Genomic DNA, 20,078 nt, shown 5'->3' on the forward strand with positions numbered 1-20,078 from the left:
TCATGTCTGTGAGGCAATTATATGATGACTCGCTCCAGTTCAGGGAGACAGAGACAGCAGAAAGCGCATCCTGTTTGTTTTCTTTATTTTACAAAGTCACAATGTTTTCTTGTTATTGTGAGTTTACAGTTTCAAATGATCTGTATGACCAAAAAATTTAGTATTTAAAGATGTCTCTGCTGTTATTAGAAAAAATGCAAGTGATCACGCTGGCACCTCCATGTCTTGCAGTAAGCGCGCTAATACTTCAGCTTCCATACTCTGCACAAACACTTGATTATGCGTCTAATAATAGGTCACATTTATCTAGGTTAACGTTAGATTGAGCAGCCATGTTAAGTTGCTACTACTTAAAATATTTTAAATGATAAGCCATATTTGAGGTCGATGGATGGTAGGCGAACGTTTGGATTTCCTGCTCGACATACTGTAATTACTGCAAGGACCCGCCGTTAAAGGGTTAGTTCATCCAAAAAATTAAATTTCTGTCATTAAGTACTCACCCTCATGTCGTTCCAAACTCACAAGACCTTTGTGTGAACCACTGTAGTCATGTTGACTATTTTAAAAATGTCTTTACTACTCTGTACTTGAATGTGGTAATTTTGTTGTTTTCTATGGGAGATAAAAAACCTCTCAGATTTCATCAAAAATATCTTAATTTGTGTTCCGAAGATGAACGAATGTCTTGCAGGTTTGGAACGACATGAGGGTGAGTAATTAATGACAGAAGTTTCATTTTTGAGTGAACTAACCCTTTAAGGATCTGTCCATCACAGACTGTGTGACTTCGTCACAATTTTTTCTGCGACTGACTAATAAAAATTTTGGTCGACTAAGCCTTGATGGATGTGGCACACCTAGGGGGCAGCCCTAGCTGTGTCACATCTGTGCCGTGGCATCAATCACCTTTTTTCATTTTAACTTTACTGATGTATACAACCACAACTGTGTGTACACTACACTATATGTATGGTGACCCCTTATCCTATTGTCTCTTGCCATTTGGTACTTATTTTTTGTCATTGTTACATTTTTTTTTTTTTTTTTTTTTTTGCAGTTGTATGGTTTACTCTTTATTGTTGCATTGCGCCGCAGTGCTGGTGAAACAATATTTCCCTCAGCTGTATATTGTATATTGCTAGAATGACTCTAAAGTTGGCTTGACTATTCTTTTCTGGTAGACTATACCTGTGGCCATGGCTCTGCTAAGAGATGTTCAGAATCTTTGTCCCAAAGAGGTCCTGAACTTTATACTGGACCTCATCAAATACAATGACAACCGGAAGAACAAGGTAAGAGAGCAAAGAAAAGCAATATGTAAAATAAAAGTATATGAGCATTTTAGTGAAAGGTGGAAGGATACATGCAAGTGTTCCAATTGTTCTAATGCCGAAAGCTCATGGTTTTTCTATATATTGCTGTAATTATTATGCACAAATTAATTGTCAGCGGAAGCATCACAGAACAGTTGTAATTGTGTTTTTCCCACTGCAGTTTTCTGATAATTACTATCGTGCCGAGCTGATTGATGCCCTGACAAATTCACTGACTCCTGCCATCAGCATTAATAATGAAGTGCGCACAGTGGACAACTTGAATGCAGATGTTCGCCTGATCTTGGAGGAAATCACACGCTTCCTTAACATGGAAAAACTGCTGCCAAGCTACCGTAACACCATAACAGTCAGGTGCGTGTTCCCTTTACATGTTTGTGTTTTGTGGAAATTTGGATGGGTCTCCTGTAATGCAAGAAAACATTTAATGTGTTTTCACACTTTGGTTTTAGTTTATTCCATAGTTAAGGCCTGTTCACACCAAGAATGATATCTATAAAGATAACGATAAAGATATAGGTCTAAAAATCGCTCTAAATATAAAAGAATGGTACTGTCCACACCACAGCTACAACAATATAGAGAAACGATATTGTTGGGATCACTTTCAGAACAATTTTTTTCAGCTGTTGAACGGTAAAACACTGACAGCCAATCAGAATTCATTCTAACTTAAGGGCCCACGCATTTAAAATGGCAGATGGCATTGTGGAGAAGTTAATTGTCGAGTTCCAGAAAAAGCCACCACTGTTTGACAAGTCAAACCCCTTTTTCAAGGATACTTTAAAGAAAATGGATATATGGAAAACAATTGGTCATACCCTTGGAATAAATGGTGAGAAGTATTATTGATGAGATCATTATGCCAGGCTAGCAAACTGTATAATTACCTCAGGTATCCAGCGCTAGTTTTGATGACATTGTATTGCTTCCTTTGAAGTTGAAGTGAAAAAGACTAGGCATTGTTGTTTTTTTATTCCACTATATTGACTTCATCAGATGTTAGATTAGATTGATTATCTAGCTATTTACTTGAAACATACCATGCTAAAATTGTGTAAATGCAACAAGAACAGCAAAAAATGTGTTGTACACACTTTGAAACCGCAGCACTTGAGTTTAGAATAAACAGAACGAGTTATCAACCAAATAAAACAAAATGTACTAAAATGCAAATCCCTTTGCTGCTAAGTGGATCTGTAACCATAGATTTTCACAAGTTATGGAGTGGATGTATCTGAGATTGTTTTTTGCGAGTAGCAGGTAGGGTGCTTTCACACTTGGTTCGATTGCCTGTACCGAACTGTACCCCAGACCACCCTTTTTAAGGGTGCGTTTACAGTTGGCATGTTTGGTTCGATTAAAATGAACCCTGGTGCGATTGCTCTGTTAGTGTGGTTCATTTGAGCATGTGTAAACGCTGCCATCCGAACCCTGGTGCACACCAAACAAGCGGACCGAAACCGGTGAAAAGATGGGTCTCAGTCCACTTCCAAATGAACTCTGGTGCGGTTCAAATGATACATGAACGCAGCGTGGACCAAAGACATGTCAACGAACCAAAAACAGGAAGATGAGACCCTAAAAAGGACAGAATCCTCACGCATATTGTTTTTTTTTCTCATCATAGTCGCGAGTTTGCCCATCACAGGCATCAGACGCTTCTCCACGCAGCAGATTGTTTGTGTGTGTGACTTTGACTCCTTTACACATTTTATAAGCTCTTCACGAGTTCCCAGCTGAATACCATCATATGCAGGCTACACACATATAATGAGCGCATTTACTTTAGCACACAGCATTGTTTTGGATGTTCGGTAAGTTCCGTCTCAAAATAGGCCATGCATCATAAAATCCGACCAATCAGGTTGTGAATGTATTTCTATGCCTTTAGGTTTGGTATCTTTTGGTTCGGTGATAAAATCTGAACGCTAATCGGAAAAGGACTAAATGTTTGTTTGTTTTTTTTTCTTTTTTGGTCCAGACCAAATGAACCAAACAAACCGAACTACAAGTGTGAACGCACCCTAAGCGGACTCGGAAACTGTTCGCGGGTGTGCACCCGAGTTCAGAAGACAGTTCACATCATCCAAACGTACCGAACTCTGACGTCAATTGAACCCTGGCACGCACCAAAAGTGCTAATGTGAAAGCACCCTCAAACAGTGCCAGTGGAGTTCAAAAGAAAAATACTATCAATAAGGATTTTTAGAAATCACATTCACATAACCATATTTAGTAATCATAAGCCAATGTAAGCATTTGTTTAGAATGAAATCAAACAACAGTAAATTCTGTTTCCCTATTTTGTCATTTATTTAATCTGATTTTTAAGCTATTTACTAAAAACTACAGACCAAATGGCAGATAGTGTGTGTGTGTGCAAAATTAAATAAATACAAATACAAATCCTAATCCACACTTTCAGTGTTTTTCAGCCCTAATAATCTTTAGGAAAATAATACTTGTGATGTTTATGTTTGGCAGTATAATGCTTTATTTATGGCATGTAATCTAACAGGTCATTATAATAAGTCAAACCCCAAGAAAGTTTTGAAAGTGACCAAAAATAAAAAATGAAAGTTTTAATGTTTGCTAGCCAATTGTCCATTAAATAATCCATAAAAAATAATAATTTGTAGGCACTTCTTTAAACTAAAGCATTTGACCAGAAGCCTTTTAGATATTAGGTTGAGTCCACATCATACATCTGTATATTTTTTATTGTCATAATTCTGTACTGTAGTTGCTTGCGGGCCATTCGCATGCTACAAAAGAACGGCCACATCCCCAGTGATCCCAGCCTGTTCAAGACCTACGCTCAGTATGGCCACTTTGTGGATGTGAGGATTGCAGCATTGGAGGCTGTAATAGACTATACAAGAGGTACACACCGTTTCATTTATCCATTCATTCTCTTTCCACCTTTCTATTTCTTTTTTCTTTTCTTTTTCTTTTTTTCTTTTCTTAAAACTGTGACCATTTAGTTGGTCTGGAATTATTTAGTCTTTTTTCTTTAAAGTCTGCATTGTAGAGGCTGTTCTGAGGAACTGTTCTTCCCACAGTTGGATGCATTGTCAATGAAATTTAACCCACCTTCATTTTCATCAATACAACAATACAGTATTAATACAGTTAATATCCTAGATACAGCATTAGCTCAGACTTTTGTCACATACGAGGGACTATTAAAGTTTATACATGAAACCTTGAAGGCATGTTTATTTCTCTTAGTTTTATATAGTTAGTGACAAATTGCCAGTTAAAGTTTTATGTGGAAAATGGTGTTGAAAAGCCAACCATCGCTGTGGATGAGTCTGTTCAAAGCTTTCCAGTAAAGCAATAAAAAGCAAAGTAAATAAATATCACTCTAAATAAAAGTTATCTAACAGACACAAGGGTAATAGACTTCTCCAGTGACAGAATCCTCACATAAGAAAACCGGTCAATGTATCTCTTCAATTTATCTTAAGAATAAAAAATAATAATAATAATAAATAAAAAAAACCTGAGAAAAAACAAAACTATATACAGAGGAGGGAAAGGGAACCCACAGCCATAAAGGATGTTCATAAAACATACATTCTTATAACCAAAATGTATTTGGTTTATCCACAAATTTATCTTTATGAAATTACACACAAAATGTAATTTTCTCCATGGTAGATATATTTTTTTAAAACTTCAGTTTAATCCTGTATTAGTGGAGGGTTAGGTTTGTACCAACATCTAGTTATAGCTATCTTGCTTGATGCAAGAAATATACTATACATGTATTTGCTACTACTTTCCCAGGAGACCATTGAGACCTAGGGGTGTAATGGTACACGTATTCGTCCCACAAATTTTCGGTACGTGTCTCACGGTTCGGTATGCATGTGCACACGACAAATACAGGGTTGTAGCCTAATTAACATTAACCACCAATAATCAATAATCAAAGCTCTGTTTTTTGTTACTTTCAATAATAAACAATGTGTCATCTTTCAAATGCTGTCCATTTTAACATGAAATTCAAATAGTAAATGCCATTTTGAAGCTCTTTAATGTGCCGTGACAGATTACTATATAGGCGCCTCAGTTCAAGCAGCAGCACAGAGCGTGAGTGAACATGATCATTTCTTCCTCTTTAATACTAGTTAACTAAATAAACATGAATGAACATCTGAAGGTATGTTGAAAGGTGCAGTACAACTTACTGAAACTTATATCTAGTGTAATTGCTCAATCATTGTTTTAACGGCAGAAAGACGTCAATAAAACAGCTTGTAAACAATATCACGTAGCATTACATTTACCTCATGCAAGTCATTCAGAGCCCACAGCTTATTAGTTCGCTAGAGAAATTAACTCTTTTACTAAACATATGGACTATATTAGCCTATATATTATATTTTACTTAACCTGTTAATGATGTCTTGATTATTAATTAAAATATTATTAATGTATGTTTAACTAAATGTAAACGACATAATGCTTGAAGTTGTGGACGCATTTTGCAGAGCTAGTGCAAGTACACTATATGGAGAAAAATCCTGAAATATTTTCTTCTAAAACCTTAATTTCTTTTCAACTGAAGAAAGAAAGACATGAACATATTGGATGACTTGGGGGTGAGTAAATCATCAGGAAATTTTAATTCTGAAGTGAACTAATCCTTTAAAGACACAGAGACAGTCTGTTCAGTAAACCACTGTTAATAAAAAAAAAAAATTGTTTTCTCCCCCCTGCTGTCCCACACCCATATCGATCCATGACTTCAAAACCGAGGTACGTACCGAACCATCAGTTTGGTGTACCGTCACACCCCTATTGCCTAGGTATAGTACCTCAAAGCAAAAATCAATTGAAGTACATAGAACCTTTTCTAAAACAGTGTGGATATCTTTCCTAAAACTTTTGATATTAGGACAATCCCAAAATATGTTGTAATGATTAGCATCAAGAGAACCACATTGCCTCCAACATCTTGGTTACCTAAAAAAAGAATATAGTTACCTAAAAAAAAGAGCATTTCTTTTTTACAGTAAGGGAAAAGTGCATAGTATTCATCCAGCAAAATTCCTTCCAGTATGAGAATTGGGAAGTTGACCATTGTAATTTACATATGTTTTCCCATTCTTCAGTTGTTATTGTAGAACTGCTTCCTTTTTCCCTTCTCTTTTCCTTAATATATAGGGAAGACTAGTCTGTTAGACAAGTTTTAGACTAGTTTTATACAACTTTGAAATAATCTCCATTAGTTGAGCATTGTAGGCCAAGGTGATTGCATTGTTTGTTTGTATTTTGATGATTGCAATATTGTTTGGATCTTCATCAGTTTTTTTTTTTTTTTTTCATTTTCTGATAAAAATGTTTTGAAAGTGAAGGTGTATAAATCCTTTGAATTTAAACCAACATTTTCTTTAAGAGATTGAAAATCTAACAGTCATCCTTTATTCATAATACTACAGTAGGCTTTGAGGCCCTTCTCAGACCATATTTTGAAGTGCGAGCAGTCTCTTCAAGACCAATATTCCTCTTTCTATTCTCTAAAACATGAAGCGAACATAGGTAGCCTAATTTTGTGGCCGGTGAAGGAGAGCTTTATAGATTAACATCTTGTAAAATGTCTATTTAATGTTCTGTATATTGGCAGTTGATAGGAGTTCCAGTGAACTGCAGTGGCTTCTGGATCTGGTACAAAATGACCCAGTTCATTACATAAGGTCAGTAATGATTTCAAACACTGTGTTTCACTGTGCATAATTTCTTTGTATATGGGTCATTGATAAATAAAGTTTTTAAAAAATTTAAAAGTCATGAACAGTGTTTAAACAAGTTTCAGTTGTTAAATAACATTTTTTTTAACTTTGTCAGGTGGTACAACCAAATAGTTGTATGTATATTCTGTAGTTGTACCACCTGACATGGAAAGTGTGCCAACCTACCCATACTTGAAATTAGCAGTTTTTACCAGTATTTGAGAGAGATCTACAGACCTTTTCACTCTGCCACAAGGATCAGTTGGGGTCCTCTGGATGATGCATTATCATGTTTACTGTCATTATCTTGGTAATTCAAGGTAAATAATAAAAGTGCCATGTTTGCAGTTGTGCCACCCTGGAATTCAAATTGCTGGACAAATATTTTTTTTTACTGAATATTAAGTAAACATTGTTTAATAAGTTATTTTTAATTGTAACAATGTTATGTACATTTCATTCTTTGAATAGATTACATCGAAACATATCCATATACAGCTCTGGGGAAAAAATTAAGACACCACTGCAAAATTAGCAGTTTCTCTAGATGTACTATTTATATGAAATGATAATTTTTGTTTTATTGTATAAACAACTGACAACATTTCTTCCACATTTCAAGTAAAAACATTGTCATTTAGAGCATTTATTTGCAGAAAATTACAACTTTTTCAGACCTCGAATAATGTAAAGAAAAATGTTATGTTAACACCAAACTACTTGAGTAAGAGTAAAAGAGCAGATTATGTAAAAGTGCTCATGAGTAGTGAGTACTGAGCTGCGGGTTCTTACCCCCTTATAATAAACACTATATACTGCAATTTAAAAATGTAGAAAACAGTGTACATACTGTAATCCACATTATCTTTTGTTGTTTGTCAAAAAAAACAAAAAAACAGGAAAAATATCTATCATTCAGCAGTTTTACTTTTGACTGCCAACTTTTTAAAATGCATCAAAACAACACGGAAACACTTTTACAGAGATGAAAAGATAAAGTTAGTTTTTACATGAGTCCCACTCATCACCATTTAAATCAATGTATTAAGAAAAATAGATTTAACATCAGTTGTAAGGCCTTAATAAACACTGAGCGAGCTATTGTTGCACATAAAATATCAATGTTCAGAACAAGAATGCCCAACTGCTGATCATCAGCTTGGTGTGTCTTGGGCTTAAAAAAAACATAGTATTCTAAGATAGGCCTGTCACGATTATCAATATATCGACTTATTGCACGATATATAGACATGACCTCAATAATTTCTGGTGACACCATATATTGCCCATTATGTTTACATAAAAATTAATGTCACCAATATTTTGCCAGTCATGCTGCCTTTGTCATCTTATCCACTCTCCACATCGGAAATGAAAGCGGGGCTCAGGCAGCTCCTTCATACACAGAGCGGATATCGATAGGTGTAAAGAAGCTGTCAGTGTTTTCCTGACAACTACAGACAGTTTGGAAGAATAAGTCCAAATGCACTTGGTTTCAAAGCCACAATCCACTGTTCCCGGTGCAAATATTAATGTGACAGCACAAAATAATGCATGCTCACAGCTAGCATTAAGCAGTTTCACACGGGACGCAGCAGTCACAAGTGTCTAGTTCAGTTTCACAGAGAACACGTTTTTGCATTCCACTGCGCTGTTTTTCCGTTGTTTTTGTCTATGTAAACGCACACTAGACGGATGTTTCACCGTTGTGCTTGCGTCTTTTGCATCATCTCGTGCATAACGCGGAAGAGTAATAACGCACTGCTCAAGTTAAAAGTTCAACTTTTAAAATCATGCTTCTAGAAAAAAATATTTAGCAGCAGATATGGCCTGTTTAGACATCTGGTTTTATTCATATGGACATCTGACTGCTAAGTAGGGTTTGTGTTTTTCAGCAATAGTGTGCACCATTACTTTACTGATAAATGGTCAGGGGAAAATATGTAGATGGAAAAAATCTTGGTAAGACATGCCTTTTGTGCATTTGCAAGTGTGTTTTTTCTACTTTTTACTTTGCACTTTTTGTTGGCAAAGGCTTATTTATTTTTTAATTATTTTTTTAAAATTTAGGATATTTATTTTTTTGACACTTCAAGTATCCAAATATTCTTAAGAATTAAAAAGTTATTGTCATTTGAAAGCAGATCTACTTGAATTTTTATGCTGTTATATTATGATTATATATTCAGTGGCATAAACTGGTCTTAAAGTGACTAATATCATTTATCGCATTTATTTCTGGGACATTATATCGCCCAACAAAAAGTAGTTATAGTGACAGACCTAATCTAAGATGATTTACATCTCTCCAAGCCAAGAAAGTGTTTGAGATTATCTGAAATACATTTGGGCTTCTTAAAATTTACTATAATTGTAAAATTTTGAAAATTTTATTGGTAACGGAGTACAGACCACTGATTCTATATTAAACCACAAAGAGTTGATCAGAAAATTGGTCATAATTTGGTAAAATTGGTTCATTTATTTAGAAAGTTTAATACAAGTCATTTTATTGTTCCAAATGAATTTAGAAAAGAAAAATCTTTAAAAGACCTTTAAAGAGGAACTTGGGTAAATGGCAAGGAAGAAATTGGAACAGATATAACAATTTATGGTAGATATTAATTTTAATTGTTTATTAACCGCTGTATATTTTGATATATTTATTTTAGATTTTTATCATTGTCTGCCCTCTTTAGGCATGAAATTCTCAGCATGCTTGCCAAGAATCCACCTTTCACCAAAGCAGCAGATTCTTCATTGTGTAACGAAGCTTTAGTGGACCAACTCTGGAAGCTGATGAACTCAGGTAGAATACACACATTGAATTTTTCATCTCATAAGATTTAACATCTGAGCCCAGTTTAATCTGGATCAGAATTATCTACAATTATCTTGGAAATCTCATGTTTTACTATCCAGGATCAGGTAATCCATCTCACATTTGTGCCAATTTTTCAAAGCAAAAAAGGATTGGATCACCCTGATCCAGATGCACTTTTTCAGATAACCAAATCTGGATTACTAGTGCTCCAAATGGTATTTCACAATTAGTGATCGACCGATGTATCTGTTTACCGATATTTTTCCCGATATTTAAGCATTTTTCCATAATCGGCAATCGGTTTTGTAATATCGGATTCGCCGATATACGGCGCCATCTTGTGGCCGTTTTGAGATTTCCGCCATTGCAGCCCGGGCGTCTGAGGAGATCAGTCAACAACAACTCAGTGCACAGGTAAAGTATATGTTCTACTTGGTTTGCATGAATGAGTGCATGTTGAAAATAAAAGCGCTGAATTTAATTATCTATCTGTTGTATTTGCTCACCATTAGTCTAGAAGAAAAAGTTTGTTCATATTGCTTAGCAACTGACGGATGATCAGGAGGCTTAAGCACGGCCACTGAATGAAACTTTTGACAAGATTATCTTGTTTAAACACCCTAGATTATATTATCATTTACTACATAACAATTATTTTGCTAATACACATATAAATATAGGCTACCGCTTTGTGGAAATTAATTATTTATTATCTCCATGCGCGATCGCGGTTGATTAAGTTATAGTCAAACAGCACTTTGTCAGTTGGCATTTCATGATTTAACGTTAGATTAAATTTAGATCATAAAATGCCAACTGACAAGTGCTGTTTAACTTTATATAGTCTCGGGAAAAAAAGTTCGTTCATATTGCTCAGCACCTGAATGGGTTGATGATCAGGAAGCCTCAAGCACGGCCACTGCATGAAATTTTTGACAAGATTATCTCGTTTAAACACCCTAGATTATATAATCATTTGATTTACTACATAACCATTATTTAGTTAATACAAATCTAAATAAATGCAGCTCTGTGGAAATTATTTATTATCTCCACACACGATCGCGGTTGAGTAGCCCAATTTATAGTTTTGTGTAAATGCATAGATAAGTTACAGCACTTTGTCAGAAAGCATTTCATGATCTAACAGAAGTATAACAGTAAATAAATATCGGTTCTGCATATCGGTTATCAGGTACATAAACATGCAAATAATCGGTATCGGTATCGGTTATAAAAAATCAATATCGGTCGATCACTATTCACAATGTAGGCTGCTAGCTATGTGAGTCAATGTGGGGTCACCTTAAACGTGAAATATGCAAGAATTTTGCAGTAAAATATCCAAAAACCACTAGGCCAGTGTTATATATTTTGTTCACTTGAGTACTTACAATATCCCAAACTATTTGTAAATCGTGAGAAAATTGCAATTTAACCAAGGCTCCGGAACGTGTGAGGAGTCACCTGTCAGTTGTGTCATACCCGCGTTAACCCTCGCATAATAAAAGTTCCGCTGCTCGTGAGGCGTGTGTTGCGCAATCGCTCCAGCGACCTCATTCAGCTCCCACAACACTCGATCCTGCTCTGCTTCATACTACAGTAATGTTGATAATCTCATCTGTGAACATGATTTCTTCCTGAGTCCTATCCTGATTATTTCCACCGGCTGTGAGATGAAGACCACATATCCCAAGATTCCGCGCTCAAACTTGGCGTTATCAAGCTACGCCTTTGGTCCAACTAAAGATATACTTAACAGTGCTCCAGACTGCGGCCAAATGGCTTTTTTCTTCTGCCAGTGTGACTTACGTTTTGTTAGAGGTCACACTGGTGCGACCACCACATGCACAAATGATAAGAGCTGCCATTTCTGTTTCAAATGAGAAACATCAAACCACAAACGAAAAAAAAGTAAAACAAAATGGAGCTGCTTGTTTGAGCTATGCAGCGTGGATCCAATTATCAGCATGGAGCAATAATATACAGCGCAGCGCGATCTCACAACAGGTTGCTGATCTCGATCATGTGACACTGCTTACTACACACCGCTGGGAGATCCAGTGAGAAAGCGTTTGAATTCACTGCATAATTAATAACAGTGGGAATCTAGTGGGAAGCATTCAAATTCAGTGCAGAATTCTATGCTATAAACCACAGATAGCAGATCAAATAGCGCTGTTGTGAAAACCAGGAGAAACACTGTGCCATGAACGAACAAGTTAAGGCTCTCCAGTTCACAAATCACCATGGATTTATTGTAGTAACGCTTACTGAAACCATGGTATTGTGGCAGAAATAGTTGAATGCTTTTACATTATTCATTTCAGGGTTCATGCATACTTTTGAGAGTGAAATTCAAGGACTTTTCATAGTGCTTCACACTTTTTCCAGCACTTCAAAGCACTAAATATTATCCAGTTTTGATGTTATTTTTAATGTGATGATTTGTAAAACTAAAAGTTTAAAGATAAAGGAAAATTAACACTTCTAGGCAAACAAACACCTTCATAAAAAAAAAAAAAAAAAAAAAAAAAAAGACATGAAATTCCCTAATACAGCGGTTCCCAAACTGGGGGTACGTGAAGTGACAGAAGGGGGTATGCGAACAAAATGCTGAGTCTTGCCATTCATTTAATACTACCCTACCTTAAAATATCATAAAAACCGAGCATGTATTTCTAACTGGCAAAATGCCGTAAATACATACATGACATCTAATCAAATTACCTTATCTTTCGTGGTCAAAACTGACTGCATCCACACAAGCAGCGTGCATATAACAGATTGCGTGGAGAGCATTGCTGCCTTAATGCCTTAGCAAATCAGGTTACATACTGCCGTTCTCAACAATGCACCTTTGTAAAAGTGGGGATTTAGCACTTACTCACATGAAGAACAAATATAGACACAGATAGTGTATTGAGATCGATTTAAGACTCAAACTTTCTTTGATACAAAAACATCACGTGTGAGTTCTTGTATTTAATGTTATTAACGAGCAACAACAGGTCAAGGAAAAAAAAACAGGTCAAGGAAAAAAAAAAGTATTTTATACACAATACTGTCAGTATTTACTTTAATTTGCAACAAAATAATAGTTCCAACGAAAGTCACAGCAGAACTACAGCACACATAGGTGTTTCGTGAACAAGTCAGTCATTCAATGATTAATTCATAAATACAGCTAGTTGCTTCGTTACTGAATGAATGAATGACTTGATGACTCGCTCATTAAGACAGTGACTTACCGCCACCTACTGGCAGTTTTAGTTTAACATTTAAAAGTATCACTTAGTTTTTACCATTATTGCTTATTTCTCTATTGAACATTTTTATTTAAAACATTATTTATTTTATACGTTTTTCATAAAGGAAAAGAAAATGCACTGGAAAATCAATTCAGGGGGCAAATATTGTCCCTTAATGGAAAAGGTATAACTGCAGTCTAAGTGGAAGAGAGGGGGTACGCAGAAGGATGGTAAACCCCTCAAGGGTTACTCCACTCTAAAAAGTTTGGGAACAACTGCTCTAATATATGGAAAGGTAGGAAAAATCTCATGGAAAACAAAACTTCAAATTGTGAATGAGTTATACAGAAAGCAAGTAAAGAGTGATTATATTCTTTTATAATCACTGATGCTGTCGGTCAGTTCAGTATGGTATATTTAACAGTAGATTAGTAGTAGTAGTTTTTCCTATAAAAAATGTTTTTGCACATTACTGTTGATAAGTTAACTTTATCTGCATCTCAATTAAAGCTCAGTACTTTACTGACAAATTTTCAATAAATAAACATGTAATATTATTAGTAACTGCACTTATTAATGCAGAACGATAGTAATATGGTTACATTACTTATGATTAAAAAAAAAAAAAAAAAAAAAAAAAAAAAAAGACACTGGTGCCACCAGTCTCAAATGTTAGTGTGGAGCCCTGCTTAAATATATTTGATTGTGCTAAAGTGGAACTATTGAAAGCACACTTTAGGTACACTTTAAATATCTTTCAATTTAAAGACTGATATTATACAAAGATCATACAATCCTGGTTAAATAGTGATATTAAAACACTTTTTAGGCATAATATTAAGAAATGTGCATTGTGAAATTAAGAAATACTCCAAATAAAGTTTAATTTTATATTAAGTCTTAAGTGGTCAATAAATATGTTAATGGTTTGAAGTATTCTTAGTATGAAATAAATGTATATGTCCTAACATTTAGCAAACCCCTCTTCCAATATGCACTGAACATAATGATCTGTTATGCAACCCTCAAGGTGGTTTGTTTTAAAAAGTTTTTACATGTATTTATCCTCAGAATGTTAGGGCTCTGTCTGGTTCTCTACTGGTAAGACAGTATTGGCCTGCCCTGAAACACAAAAGTAAGTTTTGAAAAGAGCTATTTAATACTATTGAACCCACAGTGCTTTATAATCTGCTTTTGATTATTGGGGGCTCTTCTTAGGAACTGACATAAATCTGTTTTTTACAACCATTGGCAGTGGTTCTTAAACCAAAGGCTTTTAAAGAGCTGCTGCTGTAGTGAGCAGTTTCTTTGTTTGTTTTCTGACAGGGAGGCCTTGTTCTGCTCTCATTGTGTTAAAACACACTTCTGTTCGTTCAGGGTTTGTAGCCACTCTTGGCAGTACAATACAGTACTGACAGTACATTGCCAGCTGTGATGAAAGTCAGTTCTCATAAATTTTGTTTAAAGAGTTTGTAGAACTTTAATATTTAACCCCATGATCTTCTTTCTCAGTTCATACCCTGGTTTCTCCAGTGAATTTTGCAGTTGCATAAATCCTGTAATTTTGTTTAATACATATGACTGATCCAAGAATTTTGATCCAAGTATTTTATCCAAAATGCATGGCTTGATCTTGTTGTTTTTTGTTTGTTTATTTTTTTGTCTTTAATTTCAAAAACAGCACATGAAAATTGTGCTAGAAGAGAAAAAATGAACTGACTGGCCTTGTTGTTGCATAAAGTTCTGTGCATAATTTGCTTTAAATCCAATTGTGAACTCTGCATATCGGGAATAATCACCACAAACATTTCTCTCTGTAGATCATGCTTCTCTAAAGTGGTGCATTGCCACAGAGGGGGGGATTTCTGATTAGGGACTGAATTTCCTCACACTTTATGAATATATGTAAATTTGTTATTCCATGGCATTGCTGAATTCATGATTTTGATTGGTTGACAGACATTCTAAGGTGTTGATTAATTTTCTATGACTGCACGTTATGTAGTAGTTCCAGGTTTGTTGATCACATTATAGTTCTATGCCATATTTTTTTCTAATCTTGGAAGCAAGATACTTTAGTTACTTAGATACTTAATCAGGGGTGTAAAGAAGTAGATCTACACACAAGAACATTTTAAGAACAAAAACCTGAAACATGTCACAACATAAATACAAATATACAGAATAATTTATTCCAGACTACTGAATTATTGAAAATTTAATGTACACATCATGCTTGCATTATTACGATAGGTGTGAGTTAGTTTTCACTAAATCTGACAGTTTTTGTTTGCAAATTTCCATGTCTTTGTATGTGTCGCAGGTACCTGTCATGACTGGCGTTTGCGATGTGATGCCGTAAATCTGTACTACACTCTGTTTGGGCTGACCCGACCCTCCTGTCTGCCGTTGCCAGAGTTGGGTCTTGTGCTGAACCTGAAGGAGAAAAAAGCTGTTCTCAACCCCACCATCAAATCTGAGCAGGGCCCTGGTGGCCCTGAGGTGACCTCGAACATGACCTTCACCAGCACTGTAAGCATCTCAATTAAATTTTTAAATTTCACCGTTAAAATTGAATTTCCTTATGCTGTGATTGGTGAACTTCATCACACCACATCCACATCCTCCCCCATAGTGTGTGACCCCTGTGTTTTGATGCTTAATACAAGATATTTAGAAAACCGGCAGCAAGTTGAGAATAATTAAGATGAACAAACCTAAACTCATTCAATCATTCAGGCACCTTATTAAAAATTAACTTCAGCCATGCATTTCTAATAGTTTGATCTCTTTTTTTTTTTTTTTTTTTTTTTCTTTTGATGGGTATGCAAGTTGGGTGCAGTTTGTCTACATCCAGGGACAGAACAAAATTGGATGGTCTTACTCGACAACAATGTCGGTCATGAGTTAAGAACACACTCTCTTTACATAAGTGCGTCATGCTGTGTTCAGACTATGCAATATTTGTGTCTGTTACAATAGTCACTTTGTCAGATTATTTGATTTTGACTTCTAAATTCTTGTCATGGACAAAAAACATGTTAGGCCACACTTTCTTCCCGACTAATCATTGCTTGCCGTCATTAGGATTGCTGTGATACCGAGGTTGTGGCTAAACATTTGCCCACCGTTTTGATTTTTTTATAGTAATAAAAATCATTTTGTTTAGTTAGAGAACAGACACTACAATTAAAAACTGAAAGATTCTTCTTAATGTGGCGTGACCTGAATAGGAGTCATAGCACAAATCAGCAGCAGGAGAAGGATTTCATTTATCACGTGACGAGAGGTACTAGCTGACTGACAAGACAGTGGTGGATTTGGTTTTAAAGCGAAATGTAAAAGCGCCTATTTGCCAGTATTTTTTATTTTAACTCAGTGCTAATAGGGAACCTGCTAAGGGTTAGTTGTGTTTTTCATTAAGAATAATCGTGAACCCACCATTCAAGCAATTGCCGCCCCAGAATTGCCACTAAAAGTAAAATGCACACAGCCGCACAGGCATTCATAATGGTGCATGTTCACTGGCGTGGAGCATGAAGCTTGACTTCCATAGAAATGAACTGAAAATGCTCACGTGAGGCGAATTAGCGATTTAAAAGCGGGGTGCAAAAGAGGGAAAACTCCAACATCAGTGTCACAGATGTGACAAATGTAACTTGCAAGTCTTATCTGTCGGGACGGTGTAAAGCATCACAGACACTGTGTTGGTTGTTGTCCTCTGTGGCACACTATACAAGATAAAATGATCAATTCTTTTGTCCTGACACCTATTGTCAATTATGAATCACCACGAACCCTGCGTCAAATGATTTGTGCCAAAATCATGCTGATATCATGTATGAACCTGGCATAAAGGGGCAGGTAGAGGAAAATTTTGACGTTATGAATGGGGCGATTTTAAATCTTGGCCTTTCAGAAGGGTGGAAAACAAAAGCTCTTGTATAAACCACTTTAAAATGGGGAGTTAATTTTGAGATATGAAATTGGCAGGATGTTTTGTTTATCATGAACATTTTGATTTTCTGCTTCATGACCCCTTTGAAGTTTTAGGTAAGTTTAGATTGTAGTTATACAGACCTTTTGTTTTGTGTAAATGTAATGCTTCACCATGACATTCAGTACACATCTTGTTTTCTGTTGGCTACACAGCAGAATCAACACAGAGAATGTATCAGTGTAAATGTGCCCTTCACTACCTATGATATCCCCTAAACCTTGTATGTGGTTTGGCAGTTGGTAGAAAGAAAAAAAGGCACCTGATGGAGCAACTGAAAGAAATAAATTCATAAATGTACTTTTTACCATTTTTATTTTATTTTTTTATTATTATTATTATTATTATTTGGTCCCACTTTATATTAGTTGCCTAACTACTGCTTTTTGTACTTGCATTAAAAAAAGTTACATCCCTTGTAATGTTACAAAGTTTTTATTATAATTTGAGGCTAGGGGAGATTGGGAAAATAACATTTAAAAGGTGTGCGTGTGTATATACAAGAATGGTGGCAGGCGAAATGTTGTGCATAAATATAACGTATATAAAGAAAATATAAATATAACAAAACACAGCTACCTAGTTATATAATCTACCTGTCAAAAGAAAATGTAGAAAGAAAAAGATCTTCAGCGTAATAACACCCTAACTACACTATCTAAAAAATAAGCAAAAACATACAGAGGGTAGTACTCCTAAGCCTAGTGTGTCTAATTCAGAAGAGAAAAATCCTACGTGTTGCACAATGCATGTCACTTGACGTATTTACCTACTCACACCTTCCCAGCCTCACACACTGGTGAAAATGGACAGTAAATGCAACTGTACACTGTACAAGCACAATAACAAAGGACTTTCAAACAAGTGTTAATCACACATACTGTATACAAAAAATCTCAGACAATATTCACAAAACTATAGCAACAGGGGAGCGTACAAGCAAACAGCAAAATGGGCAAAAACGAAATGAGCGAAAAGCTGGCAGCACAGAGGAGATACGGGTATTTAAAGGGTCATGAAACCCCAAAACACTTTTTTTGAGATGTAAACAGATATGTATAGGCTGCACATCATTGAAAACACTAAAGGTACTCATTAATGTTATTCATAAGTGAAAAAGTTATTTTTGCATTTTTCAGAGCGATTTCTGTCTTCCTGTTTGAAAAGCTGAGTCGGAGCAACGTCACAAAATCTGACGTCATCGTGTACTTTCGAACATGCTGACGTAGATTCTCGACATATATATTCATGACATAAAGCTCATTCAATCCAATCACTGCGCTGTAGTATGCATAAGATTATAATTGTGGTATTATGAATGAGGAAGTGTCACTTCTCTCGCCTCGGTCTGTTGTCATTCAGAGACATATCGTTGGTGTTCGTTTCCTCAGTGCTACAACACAATGTGTTTTCCTGCGACGCGACCAGAGCAGAGGTTTGTGTGCGTGTGGATTGTTTTGCTGTAATCTACCAGCACAAATGGAAAATATGTTCGCGTGAGATCGCATTACAGCGGAGAATTCTCCTCTGCCTGCTCTAGCTGCGTTCAAATACGCAAGCCGTAGGCTGTTTCCCTCAGCACAGCACGTGTGTTGTTTGTATTTTGCTCACGATGCGGTCAGAACTGGAGTTTGAATATGAACACATGAAAAATACGATTGTTGTTATGATATACAGGCGGAGCGCGCATATGCTCGGTTTCAGCGTGGAGCTCCGCGATGAGTTTAAAAACACTAGCCACATGGCTAATAGCTCAGTCATGAGTAAAGTATCCGTGTTTAAAGTTTTTATTTCACACATTCTCCTGCACCAAACATTAACCAGCACGGTGTAGTTATGCACACATATTTCATCAAGTCTTTTTCAAATGAATTATATGTGCAAACTGGACATTGATTCAGTGGTGTAGCCTATCTGAACGCGACGACACGATTATTCTAAAAGACAAAAGACTGATTTTGAGACTGCAGTGCTCGTAAATGTAATCAAAGTAGCTTATTATTAGCCCTATTAAATATTCTTTCACATTTCTCCCTTGTGCTTGGGAGTTTGTTGTCATTCTCTCCGTGCTCATATATTAATATTCATTATTCTGTATAATGAGTGTTGTTCTATGTCTGTGCTTCATTGGTTGTTCTCTCCCCTCTTCCCCCCCTCTACACTCCCACTTTTCCAGAGCTTTACACGCCCATTTTCAGACTTTTTGAAACTCAGAGGTGTGAACGACCAGGGTAAAACAAGGGGGTTTCATGACCCTTTAAAGAGGCCGGCGTAAGGTGATTGGCAAAGTGAACCAGGACGGCATCATCTTTGGCAGTGAATGACAGGAAGCGGAACCAATGGAAACTAAAACACACACAGAAAAACAGAAAACACACAAAACAGACTACCCACAACACGCATTCCTCCGTATGCTCTTAGTGTACATAACGGATACAATGTACTTATTTGGTTTATTTTGTATTGCAAAACACTTGCTGCTATTGAAGAGGAATACAGGTCATAGATATATACACTAGATGTCGCCTTGGGGTTCTAAGCATGCGTCAAAACTGCCGCCATCTTGGAACAGGGGTCTTGTCATAGGAAGTAGCTAGGTAACGCTGCTATCTCCGCCTGTACTTTGAATTCATGGACGATGCCGGACTTTTGTGCTGCGTATGGATGTTCAAACGAAAGAAATCTAAAAACCAGACAGCAAGGGATTTCACAAGTGAGAATGTGTTTTATGATATTGAATGTTACGAAATTATATTTCTGGTTACATTGGTTTGTTTCAGTCCTTGGTTAACAACCGCAGCTAATCCATGCTAGCTACCCATTAGTTTTTGACAGTTTGCGTGGCAGGGGCTGCCACTCGACCTGTCACCGCTATATGCACCTGTCACTCGACCTGCCACCGCTGCCACTCGACCGGTCACCGCT

The 20,078-nt window shown here is 36.1% G+C and overlaps 1 protein-coding gene across 1 annotated transcript in view; it reads left to right on the top strand.

The window, feature by feature from the left end:
* The window catches only part of LOC125244230 (transcription initiation factor TFIID subunit 2), a gene marked incomplete at its 5' end in the record, with an annotated part of 45,768 nt that overhangs the window by 20,039 nt on the left and 5,651 nt on the right, over positions 1-20,078 (top strand). The window contains 6 exons of the mRNA XM_048154280.1: positions 1,185-1,295; positions 1,498-1,691; positions 4,084-4,223; positions 6,976-7,045; positions 9,781-9,890; positions 15,480-15,688. Coding sequence (XP_048010237.1) covers positions 1,185-1,295; positions 1,498-1,691; positions 4,084-4,223; positions 6,976-7,045; positions 9,781-9,890; positions 15,480-15,688 — 834 coding nt within the window. The remainder of the gene's footprint in view (positions 1-1,184; positions 1,296-1,497; positions 1,692-4,083; positions 4,224-6,975; positions 7,046-9,780; positions 9,891-15,479; positions 15,689-20,078) is intronic.

The sequence above is a fragment of the Megalobrama amblycephala genome, linkage group LG13 (genome assembly GCF_018812025.1).
Source record: "Megalobrama amblycephala isolate DHTTF-2021 linkage group LG13, ASM1881202v1, whole genome shotgun sequence".
Classification (NCBI taxonomy): Eukaryota; Metazoa; Chordata; class Actinopteri; order Cypriniformes; family Xenocyprididae; genus Megalobrama; species Megalobrama amblycephala.